This window comes from Athene cunicularia (genome assembly GCF_003259725.1).
Source record: "Athene cunicularia isolate RWA chromosome 2 unlocalized genomic scaffold, athCun1 chr2_part1, whole genome shotgun sequence".
In the NCBI taxonomy this organism is placed as follows: Eukaryota; Metazoa; Chordata; class Aves; order Strigiformes; family Strigidae; genus Athene; species Athene cunicularia.
This window is the reverse complement of record NW_020799095.1, coordinates 7,616,417-7,636,049: the sequence shown is the minus strand read 5'-3', so window position 1 is coordinate 7,636,049 and position 19,633 is coordinate 7,616,417. Positions and strand designations below refer to the sequence as shown.

The 19,633-nt window shown below is 44.9% G+C and overlaps 1 protein-coding gene across 5 annotated transcripts in view; it reads left to right on the top strand.

Annotated features, from left to right (window-relative positions):
- The window catches only part of POMGNT2 (protein O-linked mannose N-acetylglucosaminyltransferase 2 (beta 1,4-)), a 30,560-nt gene extending 20,233 nt beyond the window's left edge, over positions 1–10,327 (top strand). For 3 of the 5 annotated variants that reach the window (XM_026843191.1, XM_026843195.1, XM_026843192.1), the window contains exon 2: positions 8,011–10,327. In XM_026843191.1, coding sequence (XP_026698992.1) covers positions 8,103–9,839 — 1,737 coding nt within the window. In that variant the 5' untranslated portion in view covers positions 8,011–8,102 and the 3' untranslated portion in view covers positions 9,840–10,327. Of the gene's footprint in view, positions 1–4,434; positions 4,585–8,010 lie in introns of all 5 variants that reach the window. The other 2 variants (XM_026843193.1, XM_026843194.1) reach the window with 1 other exon arrangement.
- Positions 10,328–19,633: the final 9,306 nt, after the last annotated feature.

The window sequence follows — 19,633 nt, the reverse complement described above, 5'->3', positions numbered from 1 at the left end:
TAGCATGTTTTTTGATGCTATCTCCTTGCTTCCCCCTGCAACTTCACACTGAATGTCTCCTCCACGGATGTGCATGTGTGGGAAGGAGCTCAGTAGTTCATTTGTAATCTCAGGTCTTTGTAGTTCCTCTTTGTTTGACTGGTGGCTTGCTTTATCATTTTTAAACACAGGTCTCAAGGGGAAAACATCTTTGATCTGGACTAAATTCTGTAGGTTTTCAGAAATGTATTTCTTACTGGACAGGTGCTGCTTTGGGATTACCTTTTTTTTTTTTTTAACCCTACGCAAAAACATGCTAATGTAGAGCTTGTGGTAACCAAGGAGGAATTTTCACTGTTCTTATTGGCTGCGCTGTGCTCCGAACAATTTCAGCTCCTGCTTAGAATTTGCAGCATACAGAAGCGGTCTCAGACACCATGCTGATGGGAAGCAGGGAGAGCTCAGGCTGTAAATGCTAAGCACCAGTCCCAGTATCCAAATAACACAGGTACTCTTCCCATCAGAGAATGGAGAAAGAAAGGATGGATAAAATACAGAGAATAATAAAGGGCAGCTAAAGCCCAAAGGCATAGTTGAGTGGCTGAAGCTCATCTTGTTCAGTACTTTGGGATTTTTTGTTGTATTCTTTTAAATTCACTTTTGCAACATTAGTAGGTTTTCCCTTCAGCCACCCCCACTATGCCTTTGCTTTAGGTAGACCACAGAAGTAAGATAAACCTGCTGCTCTCTGGCACATTTTTGTTTCTGACAAAGCTATCTTGCCTACAGACTAAAAGCAAGAGACCAGGCAAAAGGAGAGGTTTTTTTACTCACATGACAGTGCTGTTAATGCCAATATAACCTGATAGGTTTCGATGGGATACTTGGGTGAACAAAGGTCAGCTGGAATGAACTCTCTCTGTTAAGTTTCCCCCTCTGTCTAATCCTGGTTGAGTACCTTGGGTTTTCATCTTAAGGCTTGGGACTGACAGAAGGTGAAGACTTGAGGTCTGAGAGAAATACTTTTTCTTTTTTAGCTCATTTTTCTTTTATCTCCCACCTCAAGCTTGTTTATCAGAAATGCATCTTATTTAGGGGAATTTTCTGGAGATCAGGGTTAGTTTTTGTTCGGGGAAAGGACTTCATATTCCATGTCATTCTGGATGGAAAAGATATCTTGGAAATGTGAACCTTAAAAGCCCAAAAAGTATTATTTTTAATTTCATACTTTGAGCTCTGTTTTGTGGTTTGCTTATACACATTGACTGCTTAGTGTTGGAATTTTTTTTTTACCTGTTCTTTTGTAGATCAAGATAGCGGTATCAACAAATACTAAATCAGTGGCTGCTAATCAGCATGAAAGTCAGGTTGGATCTCTTATCATCCCAGCTCTCTCAGACTCTGAAATTAAATGGAAGAAAACTTAGAGTTTTCTGTCCATAAGCACAACTGGTAGGTGTCCAGTAGCCACCAACATTCTCCTGTTCATATTGAATGTATGTTTGCAGTAGGAACTATTGCACAGAGACTCCTCAGTTGCAGTCTTGTATAGAAAGATCTGCAGTTTTGCTTTCTATTCCTCACTTATGCTAAACCATAAAAACTAAAGTTAAACCTAATTTTGATCATAACTGTCTATAGATACCTGAGGTTTTTGTGACACAGTTGTTTGTTTAAAAATATGTTGTTATATTTTGATTTTATTTTTTCTAAATAAAGTTCTAATTAGAAAATTCTACTTCAGACTACAGGGTTAAATTATTCTTATTTTTCCTATCCCCTCTTTGTATCTGGCTTCATTAATGATATTTGTATCTTTAACTGCTGGGTTTGCTCCCTTTGAGAATCTGCTCTTTTCCTGTTTAAAAAGTCAGCACTTCTACACTTTTCTGCTTTACAAAGAAAATGTTCCAGGATTTCAATCATTCAGTGTACCATCTTCTCTTTAATGTGATATGTACTGCAAAAGATATATATATATATATCTCTCATTAAATAAATACAGTGAATAAGATGATAACAGCCTTTTGGGCTGTGGGGATTGACTTCCTTGTAGTTCTGCGGGAATCTGCGACAGAGATGAGAATAAAAGCCAGTTCTTGGCTGCTGAATCCTAACTCCCCCTCCTTCCAATCGGGAAAGTTGCCTTCTAGCAACTTCTGCTTTGAGCATGAATGAAGTAGGTATTTAAAACTACATGTGTTACATATACTGCATCCTTAGCTAAGCCTCTTGCATCAGGGATGGGAGAAAGAACAGAAGACATTTTGCAGGGAGAGTGTGAAATGCCATGTTTGCACAGTTTTCTTTTCCTGTACTGGTCCTGGAAAGCCAGTGTAGCAAGAGATGGATCCAGGGGTATGGAGTGCTAACAAGGAAGATGTCCTCGAGGAGGGAGTATCTGTTCCCACCCCTCCCACTGAGGGGTGTTGCTGAAACAAGAAGTGTCAGGGTCCCCTGCCCGTTTCCTGCCCATACGGCTCTGCCCCGACTCCTTCCCTGTCCTGTGGCAGGAGTAGGCCCAGTCCACTCCCAGTTGTGCCACGTTGCTGGGAACTGCAGAGATGGTTCTGCTTGGACACTGCTGCCATGACTGGCAGGCTCTGCACAGGAGCTGGTCAGCTGGGCCGAGCCCAAGTTGGCCTCCATGTGGGGTCACTTCTCTCTGTGCATAGAATGGTCATGCTCTCTGGAAATGTGTGTCTTTCATGTTGTTTTGTGTTTTTTTTTCCATTTTGTGAGGTTATTTAGCCTGCTGTATCTTTGGAAAACTCACCACTGGCTTGGAAAGTGCTTGGGCAGCTGGTAACAAAAGCTTGGCAAGGCCCAAGTAGGCCAAACAAGCACTTCTGATTTTGTTAATACCTGCAGGACTAGGTGGTCCCACTGTGCTGTTCGCTCCAGTGACCCTTGTTCTCCCTAATCAAGCTCTTGGTTTTTTTCCCTTGAGGGTCTTAGTAGTGTATGTTTGTGTCTTTGTTTTTTATTGTGTGGGCTCTGTAGCTTTTCTCCCAATTTCTTACCTAGATTGTAATTATTTTAATGGAGATTTAAAACATTGTACATCGTACTAATAGCTTTGAAGTAGTGATTCATCCTACCCTAGCCTCACAATTAAAAAAAGAACAACAGAACTCGTCTCTTAAATGAATCCAAACAGTCCTTTATGCCAACTGCCTATTAGTAGAAATTCATCTTTCCCATCCCACCCACTCTGATCTCCTCAACATGTTAATAAGAGATGAAGAACAGTGTCTCCATCTATGCTTCCTGTTGCTCTCCCACTTCCCGAGGATGGTTAAAAATGTTTAAAACATCAGATGACCGGCAGCTAACAGGCAGAAGGCACTACTGTGTCCAAACTTTGGTGAGAGTACTACAGACGTGCAAGATGCTCAATGTCTGCCAGGAGTGCCTGCTGGACACACCAGATGCATGCTCCTGAAGGCCTTACCTACTCACAGTAGTCAGTGCTAGTTAGAGAAGCAGGAGCCAGGCTGAGAGGATGAAGCTGTGACCCTTTTGCTAAGTGATTGAGGACAGAGGAAGAGAATGGGGTAAACCCTTCATGCCTATGATCTCTTTTGGAAAAAGAGCAAAGATGAGCTGATCAAAAATAAGAGTCCCTCCCCACTGGCTCTTAGCCTCTGGATAGCATCCATTGTGGCTGACCTGCAAGCCTCAGGACATGCTCTTATTTCCATTGTCAAGTCTTGAGCTGCCCCTACGCCGGTGTGTTTGTTGAGCTCCCCATCTTTGACCATACAGCGCTGTAAGTCAGCTGCCCTGCTAACCCATCAGCATCGCTGCCAGGGACATCTGCTGTTTCCGTCTCTCGCTCCCGCTCCTCCCCTGCAGCCCCATCCTGTAAGGAGTCCTCAAGGGCATGTCCTGTCCCCTCCCGTGGGGCATTGTTGCCCTCTGCCAGCTTGGCAGCCAGAAGCTCTGTGCTGCTTTTACATGCATGTCTCTTCTGGCTAGGCTCTAGTCTCAGCTGTCACATCTTCTGTTGCTGAAGGATGGTGCTTTAGCATTTCAAAAGAGAGAGTAAAAAGAATGTCAGTCCAAGCAATTTCCTTGGTAACTGGGAGGCGTTGCTCATGTGGAGCAAAGCTGTGGTTATCCCAGTGTCACTGGGAAGTGAGAGGGTGGGTAAGTGTGGTAGGGATGGGGAGGAAATAGTCTGTGGGCGACTGGGGGTGTGAAAAGCTTAGATGCCGACCAGTACGTAGAAAGAAACAGCACAGAGGACTCTGCTCTTAAGGAAAGTACGAGTGTGTCTGGCCTGAGACTTCTGCAAGTGCTTTTCAGTTTTTAAATGTTCTCCAATGACACTGTGGGAGGGAAGTAGCAGCTCCAGACCCATTTTGGGAGGGAGATTTAGTAATAAAAGTTTCTTTTTATTGTGAAGCAGCTCTTTTCTGGTGTAAGACTAAATGTTTTCACCTATTTCAGAGTTACGGGCTGCCTCCTGGGAAAGCTTCCCATCCCAAGACTTCTGCTGATGACAGTGCTTGGTGACTGATCTCAGCTTGGGGGACTGAGGAGCCAGGGGACATGGGGAGTGATTGCTTGCCTTTACCACTTTGGTGCAGCCTCTCCTGGGTATGTAAAAGCAAACAGTGGGATGGTTTGTTACTATTTGTGTTCTGTCACTCCCTGAAGGACCAAAGAATTTAGTTTTCTAAGGTTTGTGTTCACTGAAAGTGTCAGATTTTTTAAAAAAGTGGATGATAAAATGTGGGAAAGAAGGCAAAGAATTAAGACAGTTCCCTGAGTACCTGTGAAATTCTCCTTTCAGTTCTGCCTGCGACACCCCTTCTTGTCCACATCCCCTTGTTCGCTTCCATCAAAAGCAGCTTTCAGCCAAGCAGTATAAACTAGGATGTACAAACTGGCAGCGAGGAGCAGGAACAAAGATGGATTCCTTCAGCCTTGCTAGCTTTTGACATTCATTCCTGACACCTGGTTGGCTAAAGCACATGCACCCACTTCAGCTAAGTGCAGGGAAGTGTAAGAGCTGCAGTGAGGGAAGAGATGGAGGAGGGCCTTGTGGGTCATTTTTATTAAAAAGCTGAGTTGTTCATTTGTAGCCATTTATTGGGTATTGCTGTAGTCAAGTCTGAAATGAAAATTGCTAACCTCCGAACTCTGGCTGCATCCTTCAGGCTGTATCTCTGAAGTGCCTCTTATGCCCTTCCCCTTGGGGCTGAAGGGGAGAGAACAAATCAGTCATGGGTGAAACATTAGAACTGGCTGTTTCCAAGGAGGTCTGTTCGGCTCAAGGGGTTTGTAATGGTCGGCAGAGCTCTCCACCTCTGAGATGCCTGTGAAACGCAGCTGGTATCAGTGGTGTTTTTATGGACCACTAGCTTCTGATGCCTTTGAAACACCCACACATACACACTCTTCCTGCTGTACTGGAGTAATAAAGAGGCCCTGTGGTTTTCCCCCTCTGCCAAGTTCTTGCACCTTGCATTGACTCCATTGAACTTGTAGGTGCTTTGTTCTGACCTGCAGTAGTTAACTTTCACAATGCCTGCAGACTGGCCTTCATTTGAAGTGTGTGCTTGTGGCAGAGGACTTGACTGTTAAAGTTCTCCTTCACATACCGACTAGTAGGTTTTGCACGTGGCTGCTTGGGCTCCGTCCTTTTCTTGATGGTGCTGCTGAAGTCATTTAAAGCTGTGCTTACAAAATGAGAGGTCTGTATTAGGGAGGTTATGTGGAAAGTTGGATGATATCATTAGAAGTCTTTCAAAGACAGTGAAGAAGATGAAGCTTTGGAAGTCTGATACCAACAAAATAACTTAAGATCTGTCCCCATAAAAATTTTTATTTTCCTGAAAACTGTTTTGGTGGCATTAGCAGAGCCTAACCAAGTGATGTATGCTGTCCTTAGTAGCTTTCTATTCAAGGCTGTCCATGGAACAGCCATGGTTGAGACTTGCAAAGCCCTCAGGAGCAGCAGTCATCCCCTGTTATAGAGAAGGAAAGATTGAGAGGTGATGTGACAGCTATCATTCTTCTTTGCAGGGTATCTCTGGCACCTGGGACAAGACCATGTCTAAATTGCTGTGGTAGAAACAAAGGCTGAATGTTAGGAAAGAGTTTATCACAGCCCTTCATGCCTTTATTGCTAGAGACTGGCTGAAGAGACAAATTAGTATTGAGATAGATAAGCATCGTTTGGGAGTGGCTTAGGGAGAGCTGATCCTGCCCTGGTAATTAAATGACCAGTCTGGGTCCATTCCCATTTCCTTTTCCACAGTTGAAATCAAAACACCTTTTTAATTTGCTGCTTGCTTTTAGGGAGTGCTAAATGAGGCAGTTTTTCAGACCACTTGCCAAAGGAGGTGGACTTCATTTCTGTTTCATTTGAGTAGCTAGAGCTGCTCTGAAATCGAAATGAATTTGTTGCTCAGATCCCCGGAGGTGACCTCTTGAATCTGTGCTGTGGCTTACAGCTAGCACTTGGTTCTTTGGCATTATTCAGTTTCCTATGTACCTTCAGTTCTTCCTAAGACCAGGATCCTGCAGACTGTTGGGATCTCACAAGCTTTAGGGATCTCTTCTAACTTCATTGAATTCCATGAATGATTCTCCATTCAGTTCCAAGTTGCATGAACCACACTGCAGGATCAAGCTTTTAGGGTGTAATACCTCTTCTGAAAAGAACTCCCTTGGTGGTAGAAGAGGTGTTTGCATTGATCCTAAATATGTCTTGCTGTCTTCCTCCACTCTGCTGTACAAGAACAAGTGTCTCTGCTGAGGGACTATTGCTTGAGATGTCAGAACATGTGCTAGAGACGTTGCTTTTTTCCAAACTTATTGCAATCTTGCATCAAAGGGAGTTTAAATTGCCACCTTTAAAAACTGCAGCTAGAAACAGTGTATTTGGTTATATACGATTCAGAAAATTCCCTTCTGAAAGTTCCCCACGAGTCATGGCTGCAATTATTTACAGCCTGACCAGCAGCGAACCTTGATGCATAATGAAAATTGGAGCCCATAAATACCATAGGTGAATCAATGTCTCAATCGAATTTCACAATTGAAAATATAATCAAAGCTCTGATAGAAGCCAGTAGTGTTTCTAGATAGAAAGACAACAGTGGCATGATCTCTTCCATAACAGAAAAAGAAACAGGGAGTCCTTGGAACAGCACAGAAAAGATTCTCAGGTTGGGATGGGAGAACACCAATCCTAGAAACACTTTTAAAGTATTACCTTCCCATTTATGTAAGGGTTGGCAATGATGATGCAAGTCAGACTCGCTAAATGAAGGTCTGATTGCTTTAATGAAACATCAGTTCCTCACGTAAAGAGAGGACCTCTTCTCTCTTCTGTGCCAATATTTATTTTGGAAGAAGCCGCCTTTGATCCCGGATTGCAGCCAAAGAAATGACTGAGTGACTCGGGAATCTGTCACAGGGCAGTCCACAGACCTGCAAGTCCTCTCTCCAGCCCCCCAGTAAAATGAAATTGAACGTTATGTTCACCAGTTCATGTTTCATATTGGAGTGTAGCAAAATCTATACTTGGCAATACTCCTGTAGCATTACTGTCTGCCTGGTAAAGACGAGAGGCAGAGTTGGGTACTTGCAGCCATGCAGTGGCAGGTCAAGAGAAGGAACTAGGTCTTCCAAGCCCTATGTGAGTGGCCCAGTGATTGCAGGACTCTCTTTCCCCTCGCTGTTGGAGTGGTCTACAAAAAGCAGTGAGCCGAAGTCCCAGGAAACATACCATTTTTTCTGACAAAGCTTCATCCTCAAACTTCTTTTCTTTTCCAAAGAGAAAGGAAAATGAGAGAGGAAGCCTTTCTGTAGAGCAGCTCCCAGTTCTGCTTTATTTTTTTTAAGAGTTTTGGGTAGTGCTTTGGCACTCTTTTCTTCTTCTCCCTTCTTCCCTGGAAGGGGGAAAAACTACTGAAAGAAGCCTAAACTCTCTTTGAATACTCCATAAAATGTGATTTATAGTGGAGCTGTAAACGTGATGTTTAAATGGTTCCCTTGTTTTATTTTCCACAGGTCTTTGCCCTCACCATGTCAAGGAGTGTTAATGATGTGTTCCCTCTCCCTTGCATTCCCCACCTGTCATCTTGCTAGGATCTGACTACAGAATGAACATAGCAGCTGTGTTTAATGCCCTGCTCGTGTCTGTCCTCGCTGCTGTGCTGTGGAAGTACATCAAACTGCGAGAGCATGTCTTTGTGGTCGAAGAGGAGTTGGTCCTCACGCGTCAGTCTCAGGAACTCTCTCAGGTTCAGATTGACTACCATGCAGCTCTCCAGGCACTGGTGGAGGACGGTACCAGGATGGTGTGCACCGGCAGGATGCACACTGACCGCATCTGCCGCTTTGAGTCCCTCTGCTACTCTACCGAGGCTGAGGAGTTTGTCTACTTTCACAGCAACTCCTCAGTCATGCTGCCCAACCTGGGCTCCCGGAGGTTCCAGCCGGCTCTGCTCGACCTCTCCTCAGTGGAAGATCACAACACCCAGTACTTCAACTTCGTGGAGCTGCCAGCTGCTGCTTTGAAATTTATGCCAAAGCCAGTCTTCGTGCCTGATGTGGCGCTGATCGCTAACAGGTTCAACCCCGACAACCTGATGCATGTCTTTCATGACGATCTCCTCCCCATTTATTACACCATGCAGCAGTTCTCCGATTTAGATCTGGAGGCACGGCTCTTCTTCATGGAAGGGTGGAGTGAAGGTGTCCACTTTGACCTCTACAAGTTACTGAGTAACAAGCAGCCACTCCTCAGGGAGCAGCTTAAAACCCTGGGCAGACTCCTCTGCTTTACCAAATCGTATGTGGGACTGTCCAAAATCACCACCTGGTACCAGTACGGATTTGTCCAGCCACAAGGGCCAAAGGCTAACATCTTGGTTTCTGGCAATGAGATCAGGCAGTTCACCAAATTCATGATGCAGAAGCTGAATGTCAGCTTGGAGGAAAGCTCCAGTGAGGAGTATATCGTAGTGTTCAGTCGAACAATCAACAGACTTATCCTAAATGAGGCAGAACTAATCCTGGCTCTCGCTCAGGAGTTTCAGATGAAGACCATTACCATCTCTCTGGAGGAGCATTCGTTTTCTGATATTGTGCGGTTGATCGGCAATGCGTCCATGCTGGTCAGCATGCATGGGGCGCAATTAGTCTTGTCTCTCTTTCTGCCAAGAGGTGCCACGGTGGTGGAGCTCTTTCCTTATGCTATCAACCCTGAACACTATACCCCTTACAAAACCTTGGCAACCCTTCCTGGCATGGATCTGCAGTACATCGCCTGGCAGAATACCGACAGGGAAGACACTGTTACCTACCCGGACAGACCCTGGGATCAGGGCGGGATTGCTCATCTGGACAAAGCTGAGCAAGAGCGCATCATTAAGAGCACGGAGGTGCCGCGGCACCTCTGCTGCCGCAATCCCGAGTGGCTGTTCCGTGCCTACCAGGACACGAAGGTGAACATCCAGTCTCTCATCCATGTGATCAGGCAGACTGTGAAGTCAAAGCCTGGTCCCAAGAAGCAGAAGTGGTCTGGTAGCCTCTACCCTGGAAAAGTGAGGGATGCCAAGTGTCAAGCCTCTGTCCAGGGCACAAGCGAAGCTAAGCTTGCTGTGTCCTGGCAGATCCCCTGGAACCTGAAGTATCTCAAGGTCAGAGAAGTGAAATATGAAGTGTGGATACAAGAGCAAGGGGAAAACACTTACATGCCTTACATATTGTCCCATCAGAATCACACCTTCTCAGAAAACATTAAGCCCTTCACAATATACCTGGTGTGGATACGCTGCATCTTCAATAAAAATCTCCTGGGACCTTTTGCAGATGTGCTCTTGTGTAGTACATAATCTGTTGTGCTACCTGTACAGCTCCATCCTGCTCTCCACTCCATCTGTGGTTTAAAACTTCTTGTCTTGTAGTTTGTAGAGGGCTGAAGACGACTAGACTGTACCAGTGCCTAAGTGTCCATTTTATTGCACTCCACATGTATTCTTTAAATGGTATTTATTTCCAGTGAGTGTTTGAAGAAAAAAAAAAAACAAACACAAAAAACCTCTGTGTTCTTCAGAGTAACTTCCAGAGGTTGAATTACATGCTGAATACATGTAATTGAAAACAGAATGGAAGTGAATTGTGTGTACCTTGGTCGTGATTTAAATTCGTTTCTATTGTGTGGTGTGTATTTAAGGACAGCATTAAACCGCAGTTAATTCCGTGGCTAGGTGGGCAATTCTCATCAGCTTTTTTGTCGTAAGTTATTTTTTTCAATAACTGACTGTAACTTTCAGTTTAAGATTTGGTACAAGAGCCTTCATTAAACTGCTGTAAACCTCCTTGATATTTTTTTGCTTTTTATTTGTCAAAATTGTTATTGTGATAGATTTATCTGTTGCTGTGATGCAATGTCTATATGGGTTGCTTTTTATTTTTTGTATTTTGGCTGAAGAGAATGAGACTGCAGTGTCAGCTTCACATTGGAAATCAGAGTATACTGCACCCCAATAGCAAAAGGCTGGAGCAGCAGATGGGCGATAGAAGGGATGCAGCGGGTAAGATAATTTGCTGTGGTTTAAGATATTTTCATTTTGTGAGTTACGTACAGGTCTGTGGGAAAAGAAGGGGATGGTTTGGAAGAGCTGATGTGGGAGAGATTGCACTTACAGCAATCTGCTCCAGAAAATCCTTTTTTTGGTGGTTGATCAGAATAATCTGTCAGTAATGGCTGCAAACAGGTGCATGCTTTGCTAAGTAGTAGACAGGTGGTGACAAAAGGAAGCTTTCTGGGAGGGAGCAGAGTCAGGCAGGGGACAGATAGGTGGGTGCCACGGCACTGGGCTGGTCAGAGCGCCTGGCAGGAGTTGCGCTGACGACACTCACACCTCGGTTGCTCCAGTGAGGGGAGTAGTTCTAGATTTACACTTACATTCCCCAAGATCAGAATCTGGCTTTGTTGCTGGGGGGTAACACACTGACTACTTAGGACCTGATCTTCCACAGTGCTCCTTTAGGTGGAGACGCTCAGTGATGCTGTCTCTGAAAAACATCTTTTTGTCGAAAATACAGCTCCTAGGGAAGAGAGAAAAAAGGGGCAGGAGCGCAAGATGTTTGCCTGATAGATGTTAGCATCCTTCACAGTTTATAACCAGTGTTAAAGCAAAAGGAAAAGTGTTTTTTTCTCCTCTGTCTCCCTAGTCCCCACTGTCCTCCTGAGGTCAGGATGGATGTTTGAACAGTAGGATAAATGGCTTGCTTTCTGAGTGATGGGCTGATAGATGAGCATCTCAAGGCAGGATTGTAATATGAGTTCTAGGGAGAGGGGGAGAAAAACATTGCTGTACAAATCAGACAAGAAACAGGAGGGTTGAAAAATGAGTGGAACACCGCAGTACAACATTGAACCTTCAGGCAAGTGCTACTTCTGTATATTCATTTTCATTATGTCTCCCTCTTTGTTTTCAAACATGTTTATGATTTAAAGGGGGTAAAAAAACAGAACAACAATCCCAAAGTCTGTTTGCTTTGCCATTGTAGCCTTCCCAACTTTTGCCTTGGTTGTTGGGGTTTTTTTCCTTGCCAGTTTTTGCCTTGATATTTTAAAGTGGCATGTGAATACTCCTGCTGTTGTTTTCTTACAATAAAATGGGCTTCTTTCTGAAGTATCTGAGGTGTACCCCAAAAGGCACCACCTGGCTGCACATCACATGCCAGGTACTTCAGAGCTGAGGTGAGGAGAACTTTGTAAAGATGCAACAGATGTGCGAGCAGGCTCTTTAGGGAAGCTGCCCGGACCTGTAGCTCCCCAGGACCTCACTGGCTCATTAGCTCCCACTCGCAGAAGAGTTTTGCAGCAATCTCGTGTCCCCCCATCCCTTCAGGTTGAAGGTAGCCTGTGGCCAGTGGCCATCCTGCTGGCTGTTGCAAGGGTGGTAACATTGGCACCCAATGAAGTTGGTATTGAGTGAGTCTGAAGAAGGCTGAAATTTAGTCAGCATTTGTTTTGCATCTGTTTTCAGAGGTAATTTTCTTCATGTGCATGAGCTGCCTCTGTTCTCTTAACAGCCATTTGTCCTAGGTGAGGCATTGGTCTGGGTGTTTCTTGCCTGCCTGCCTTTCTCAGTGCCTTTTGTAGCAATCCTTTGCACCTAATTTGTAGACCTTCCCATTTCATTTAAAATTAGTTTCATATGATTGCAGATTTTCTAACATTTACAGAGTGGTTACAGCACATTAACTATTTTCTTCTCATATCCTAATGATTCTGATCAACAAAATTGGCTACAGAGCAATGAAGTATTGTATATGTGGGTTTCTGTGCTCTTAACTCTAGCATGAAGCGATCCCTTGCATTCAGAGACTCGCTTTTTCCAGAAGATAATTAAATTTGCTTTCCAGAAACGTGCATTCAGGTTCTGTCTTCCTCATCAGTGCTATGAGGATTTTATATGAGGTGGAAACAAAACTAAAGGATTTTTCCTTTTCAAATTCTGAGATAGCTGAACACTGAAGTTGTGACGGTGATGTTGCCATTTGCCCCCAACACCCGCCCCGTGTAAGAGTGTCTGTACTGGAGGTATATACCTCACTGCTATATCTGAATTCCTCCTCTTCTGGAGCATGCAGCACTGAGAGTGCGTGGCCCAGCCTGCAGCGGTCATAAATGGGGCACAGTAATGTTATGCTGATTTATACTACCTCAAGAACCGCTCTGGAGTGCTAGCATCTTCCCACAGTGAATTTTCTTTCCTTTTAATAACTTTGCCATGAGTGCTCTGCAGGCCCTTTCCATTTGTCACCCTCCATCCTCCCCTGTCCCACAGGCTGTTTGTTTCCCTTGCTTCACACAAGTATCGTCTCACACAGCCTCCAAGACATCACATTTCAAGAAATCCTGGCAGGACTTTTCTCTGTCAGTGCTACCTTTTAATTGATCAGAAGGAATTATTGCCTGGCATTGTTTCATCCTGTAGCAAATGCAGGCTCTCCCCACACAGGGATTGAGGCTGCACCACAGACATGCTCGGATAGGCAGAGCTGGAGCCGGGTTACTGTATTTCCAAAACGGCTTATTCCTCAGGAAAGCTCATGGGGCTCCTTTTGACAAGTTGTGTTGTGCAAGAGACTTGCACCTTCCACCATTGCATCATTTGGTTTTGCTCCCAAAGCAAATACATTAAGCTCGGCAGTGCTGTCTGGCCCCACTGTCCTGGAAGAAGAGAACTCACTGGGATCCAAAACCCTCTGTGGGCAGTGCAGGATGCCTGCAGCAAGCTGGTCTCAAACTCACTGCTGCCAGGCCCGTGCTTACAGAGATGGATCATGTAGAGGATTTCCTCTGACTGCAGTTTCATCTCTCCTTTTAATTAGGCAAAGTGCAAGGAGCAGCCAGCTGCTGCAGCAGGGTTGCCTACCAGCATGTCTGAGGACAAAGAAGGACAGAAAGGAACACTTAGCAGCTTGCATGCGTGAGGAGTTGGAGGAGGAGCTGCAGGTTGGGTGGTAATACAGTTCCCTACACAATGGGAATTCTCAGGTGTGATAGTGGCTTTAATAGAGGCAGAGCAATTCACGCTACTGTTATTTTCTGTTGCTTACAGCTCAAACACACCCTCAAAAACCATACCCAAGAATAGAAACATTTCTGAAGAGGCTCAATTCCAATCTGGCTTGGGTGTATTTCTTGAGAAGGACATGCTACCACCAGGGCTGTGGAGAGTTGAGACTTACGGATTGCACTTGTCTTAAATGGACCACCCCTTGCTCAACACCGTGGAAGACCAGGTGGTCTGGAGGTGTAGCCTAAAGAAATGGGGAGCAGGTTAGAGTAGCATCAGAAGAAAAAAAAAATAAATAAAAAAAAAAAAATTACTGAAAAGCCACCGAGTCAGACCATCTCCAGGACTATTGAGGGGTGGGAGGGACTTGTTCCAAGAAGCCTGGCAGGTGGCATTTGGCATGATCGTCTGTGGGAGCTCAATCAGAAAAATTTCTGGAGCCAGCTTCTCAGGAATGTATCACACTGGGAAATAATAATGAAATCCTATTTTTTCTTTTTTTATATGTATATTTTGATAGTGCTTTTGGGATAGCCTGTGTCTTGACAAGTGACTGTCAGCATCCTCTGCCTGGCTTTTAAACCCTTGTTGCAAGCAGGAATTGTCCTTACATGATGGAGAGTGGCATAGAGGTGAGTGTCCTGAGCTTGCTCCTGCGGCTGGATGCAGCATCACTGAGCTATTGGCCAAACGAGAAGCAGCGAGGGTGCTGGTGCCCTGTGAGCAATGTTCTCATGTAATTGCAACTTGGGTCCTCCTGATCTCCCTCTGTATAGCCAGTGAGGCACCTTGGTGGCCACCAGCTCATCATTTTGCCAGCCAGAGGTGCTCCAGTGCTTACACAGTGCACTTAGCCCTTGCCAAGCATGCAGAATCCTAAACCTCATCCAGAAAAACCCATGCTTGCCGTAAATTATTACTGGCTAGCTTTTGCTTAGCAAAATTACTGCACTTTTTTTACTGACCCTATGGATTTCTGTAGCTTTTGGCTTCTTTCTTCTTGAACGCTGCCTGTGGGTGGTAGGGCCAGGCAGTGACAGGTTAGCTGCAATCCAGACTGGTCACCCAGTGCAGGTTTTACACCTACGGAAAGTGACTGGAGACATTTATTCAAAGTACTTGGTTTTGCAGAGTTCAAATTGAGATTTTTCTGTCTCCTTCCTCTCCCCTCCTCTGATTCTTTTGGACAGATCCTTTTTGTAAGGAAATAATTCTTTAGAACAATAATTTGGGATTTTTAAGAGCTACTGTGAAGAGAAGGAGAATAAAGAAGAAAACCAAATCCTTTAAAAGACAGCTTAGGAAATGCGTTTGCAGGAGAAACTGGACCATTTCTTAGAAGATTTTGGTGAGAAATAATGCAGAGTGGGTTTTTTGGCTTCATCACCTCAGTCTCTAACAACTACGTACATTACTTAAGGTAAACATACAACATGAATATTTTTCAAAATTGTCTATTGATTTTTTTTTTTCCCCTTCCATTTCAGGCCACCTTTTTGTCCCTGACTCTAAGACTCTGTGCACCCACCACTCCAGGATCTGTGAATGGCTTATCCTGTGACACCAGCACCTCACAGGACCCAAATTAAATTAAAACTCTTGGGAAATGATTTATTTTAAAACCCCACAGGCTCTTGGTGTAGATGGCTCTGAGGCAGAGCCAGAGCCAGCCACATTTACTGCAGATGGGCTGGCAATGGCTCTGACCCAAGCCTTTTAGCTCTTTAGGCCAGAAGTTGGTCCATCTGCACAGCAAGGAGGTTGTTGCTCTTTAGGATCCCTGGGTGAAAGAGACTCTATAAGCACAACATCACTTAATTTATAATAAACAGAAGGGTGACTTCAGCATCTTTATTGCTATTTCTCATCTGCTGATCTGTATAAATAGGAGACTTATTTCTACAATATTTTTGCTTCTGGTGTCTGTGCAGTATAAGGCAGGGTAGATTTAGTGGATAAAAGAGCACTTAATTTTTCCCTGCTGGACTTGGGGTAGGCACACTCTTGGAATGACTTTCAATGTGATGACTGACAGTCCATCTGTGCTGTGGGTGGTATGAGAAGCATCACCATCTGCATGTGTGTGAGGCACATCATCCTTATGTAAGAGAAGTCACCTCCCCCAGCATGTCCCCCCTACGGGGGCTTGAGCCAAACCCTCTGCTAGCACGGGACTGACTGTGACATAGCGAGCCAGTGCAAATTTATACGGACTGAGGGCCTGACCCTCCTTGTCACCCTCTCAAATCGTCTCTTCAGAACACGCTGATTACTAAATTAATTGTTGGCACATTCAAACAGATAAACTGAATAGCCTCCTGTTTGCTTGAAATAACTTGGCAGTGATCATCACCTTGAAATGATGCTTAGTCCTGCCATTTGAAAATGTGTTGCCTTTAAAATTTAATTGAGATTCCCTTTGTTTGGTGTTTATTCAAATGGCTCACTTGAATTGCCCGATTTACCTTCTGGGCTAGTCCCTGTATGCGTAATGCAGCATCCACAGATAAACGCACTCAGTTTAGCATCTCTCTTCTCTGTCCTAGAGATTCCTTATTCCTTTGTCCTTCCTTACTTCGATACTATTCTGGTTGCTAGCAATCATGGTTGCCGCCTCCAGCTTAGCCAGCGTGGGGGGTAAGGTGGATGGAGGTGGGACAGTCTGCAGGCGCATGGTCGCCGGCAGCATTGTCATTTTACCACTGCATGTGGATTTCCCACAATGTTTTCCTGTGGACGTTTCTATCGGTGTGATGTTTCCATGATGAGTCAGTTCCTCCTGTTCAAACCACCTGACAAGAACCTGCCAGGCCCCTGTCACCATCCACAAATGGGTATGAGATGGGAGATACTGTGTGGACTCTGATGGATCTCTTGCTTTGAGGTCATTTCACCAATAGTGAAAAAACCCAGAGCTGAATACTGACCTTTTCCTACTCTTCAGCCCCAGGGGCCAGGTCTGCTTGTATTCAGGGACTGTTTATGTCAGGAGTGTCCCCATGGGCAACTTGGAAGGTGGCAGTTTTACCCAGCAGATGTAAGTCGCATACTGGGCTAGCACAGAGCTGTGCCCGCTGCCCAGCAGCTCCCCTGGCTCTGCCACAGAGGGACCTGCCCCGAGGCAGAGGAGCAGGGCCCGGAGGCTGCCCACCCCACAGCACCCTGCGGCTCCATCCCACCCAGCTGCAACCAGGTCTGGGCTGGCTGGAGGCATCTCTCCCTGCATTTTGCTTTTCATGACATGGCTACCATTATACGGGCATGGTGTAGAGCTGCGCGGGTTGGCTTGGGCAGCCTCTTCACCCCCACCTTTCGGTAGGTGATGCCCATTTCTCCTCGTTCGAGAAAGCTTTGACACTTGATTTATTTATTTACCTAGCTGCGCATCTCCCCCCAGTACCAATTTATGACTTAAGGAAAAAGACTTTCTGTAACTACTCAGCAAGGATCACATATCCTAGTGTTCTTGTGTGTCTTTTTGGTGGCAAGGTGTGACGGACCTGGGTTAGGAAGCAGAGGCTCAGGCTGCTGCTCAAGCTGACTAGCAGGGAAGAGGGCCTGGTGGCCATCTGGACCAACACTTCCCTGAAATGTGTCTGGGGTTTTTATGCAATTCTCATTGCAAGAAGCATGGAGGAGAGGGAGGTGGCATGTGAGGCACTGCCATCTGAGGTGACTTACTGGAGAGTCTCCTGTTTTTTAGGCAAGAGACCAGTGGAGGAGTGCAGGTCCAAGTCATCAGTATTAGCTAGGGACTCTGAGATTTGTACAAGCCCTCTTCCTAATGCTGCTCCTCTGTTTCAAGGATTTATATAATTCCTATTACTTTGTTCTTTTTATTCCCTCTTCTCTAGACTCCATCTTCTGTTTTGCCATGAGAAGATGGAAAATCTGAGCTTGACTTTAGGCAAGGAGGAGCAGGGACAAGAGCTCCATGGGAAAACACCAGTTGTGGCCAGGGAGCCCCTGACAGCATTGTTTGTGCAGCCCAATGGAGGATGAGTGCCACCCTCCATATTTCATAAACATCTTTATTTTCATCTATTTCTTTCTGGCAGAAAAAGGTGCTTTCCTCCATGCATGAATACCTCTCCATTTCAGAACCAGACAGCCGTGAAAAATTTCATTCCTTATTCCCCCAAATTCCTTCCCTGGGATTATGATGGTGCTTCAGAGGAGCAATCTGAAATGTATTTTGAGGGGAAGAACAGGATTCAGTTTGGGAATGTTATCTGGGAAGGAGGGTTTCAAATGCTTTGTGTTCTTATTCTTTTCCCACCTTCTGGTTGCTAAGTTTTGGGCAGGAAGTGACTCTGCAGGACATTCTCTCGTTAACACTGATGCCTGCAAGATGCTGTCTCCTCAGAGAATGGGGACAAGGAAACATCACTGCTGCAGCTCCACGGAGCTGGACACCACAGTCACACATCCCAGTTGCTTCTGTGAGAAACACTTGGTTTCTCTGACAATTTTTCGTCCCTCCCACCGCAGAAAAGCTCTGTTAGGGTTGACAATCACTTTTCAGTTGAGAAATTTAAATTCTAGTGCTAGGTTCCCATTCAAAACTACTTTTGAAACAATTTTCAACAACTATTTAGGGGTGGTTTCTAAATAGTGTTTTATGTAGACCATTTATTTTTCTTTTCCCAGGCTAGAGGAAGGGCTGAGAAACCAGAGAGTCCCTGCCTGCAGTGCAGAATTTTTGGTGGAAATCTCAGGGCAGCCTTTTCTCCCCAAAAGCATGCTGCAAAGCTTGGGTGCACCTGTGTAAACAGAAAGAAAACTATGAAAGAACAGTCAGTTGCATTCTCTATATTGCATGTTCCCCTCCTAGGCGCCACCATCTTTCTGAGCAAAGACCTAATTTAAGCATTTTCCTGTGCAAAAAGACAGGATTTCTTACGGCCCAGGCTAGGGAGGTCTCTAGCCAGCAGATTACACTTACTGTAGTATGATGTAGATGAGGGTGACAGGTATATAATACCAGGCTATTGATGCCTATGTGGTTTTTCCTAAAGCAAGCATCACTGGTCTTACCCTGCTCCTGCTCAGTTTATCTCATAAAAATCAAGAGCAGAGCATATCTGTGGCCAGTTTGATGCATCCTCACCAGTAGCTCAGATGAAGGCTGCCTAGGTAAGGTCCACACACAAACAAGCCACCTAATTCTAGGCAAGGTTTTTGGCTCTGCTTTCTCAGCTCTTTCAAAGCAGTAACACTTCAGGGGGAAAAAAAAAAACACCACAGAATTATCCACACAGAGCAGTAGTGCCCTTCAGTTTGTGCTGCTCCAGGCTGGATAAGCCATTTACCTGGAAATTCCTTCTGCTTGGTGGAAGTAAAAAGAACCCCTAAAAGCCAATCCCATGTAATCTGTACGAAAATATTAGCACCATCAGGTGATCAACAGCTTCAGGAGCAAGGAAACATGCCTGAACCCAACCAGGTGCAGCCAGTGCATCCAACTGTAGCTCTAGGGAGATTTTCCCTTTTTTTCCCTGTTCTGGTTTGATAGCTTTTTCATACCCTTTGCCCTCATGTAAGCAATTGCACGAGTTGCAGAGGAATAAACAAAAATCAAGCCCTTGAATGCAATTGCTTACTGGGAAAAAGACCAAAGCAGAGAGCCATGAAATACGTGTATGTCATTGCAGGCACAGCCAGGTTTGCAGGGCTGTGAAATAGGGGGGGCTCCTGCTGCCTGGGCTGCCCTGGGAGTGTACTTATCTTTATACAGATTTACAGTAGAAGGGAAAATCTGAAAGTGGCTATAAAAGAGACCCATTTATTGCTTAACTCCGAAGCTCCCTGACTCATGGGGGAACGTGTCCCTTGCCACAAAATCAAAACAGATCCAAACAGCATTTTCTTAGGCTGAACTTTTGCAACTCCAAACAGAAACACTCCAATGTTTTGTGTAATGCAAACTAACTCTAAATCAACAGCTTGAAGCAGAGACAACACGAGGCATAAAACCAGTGTCATTTATTTTTAATAGGTTTCGTTAATTACCATTTAAAGAATTTAAATAACCACACCAGTACCTCTAGCAGAAGCGCCCAGCTGATGTGCATCTGCAGCTGCCCCAG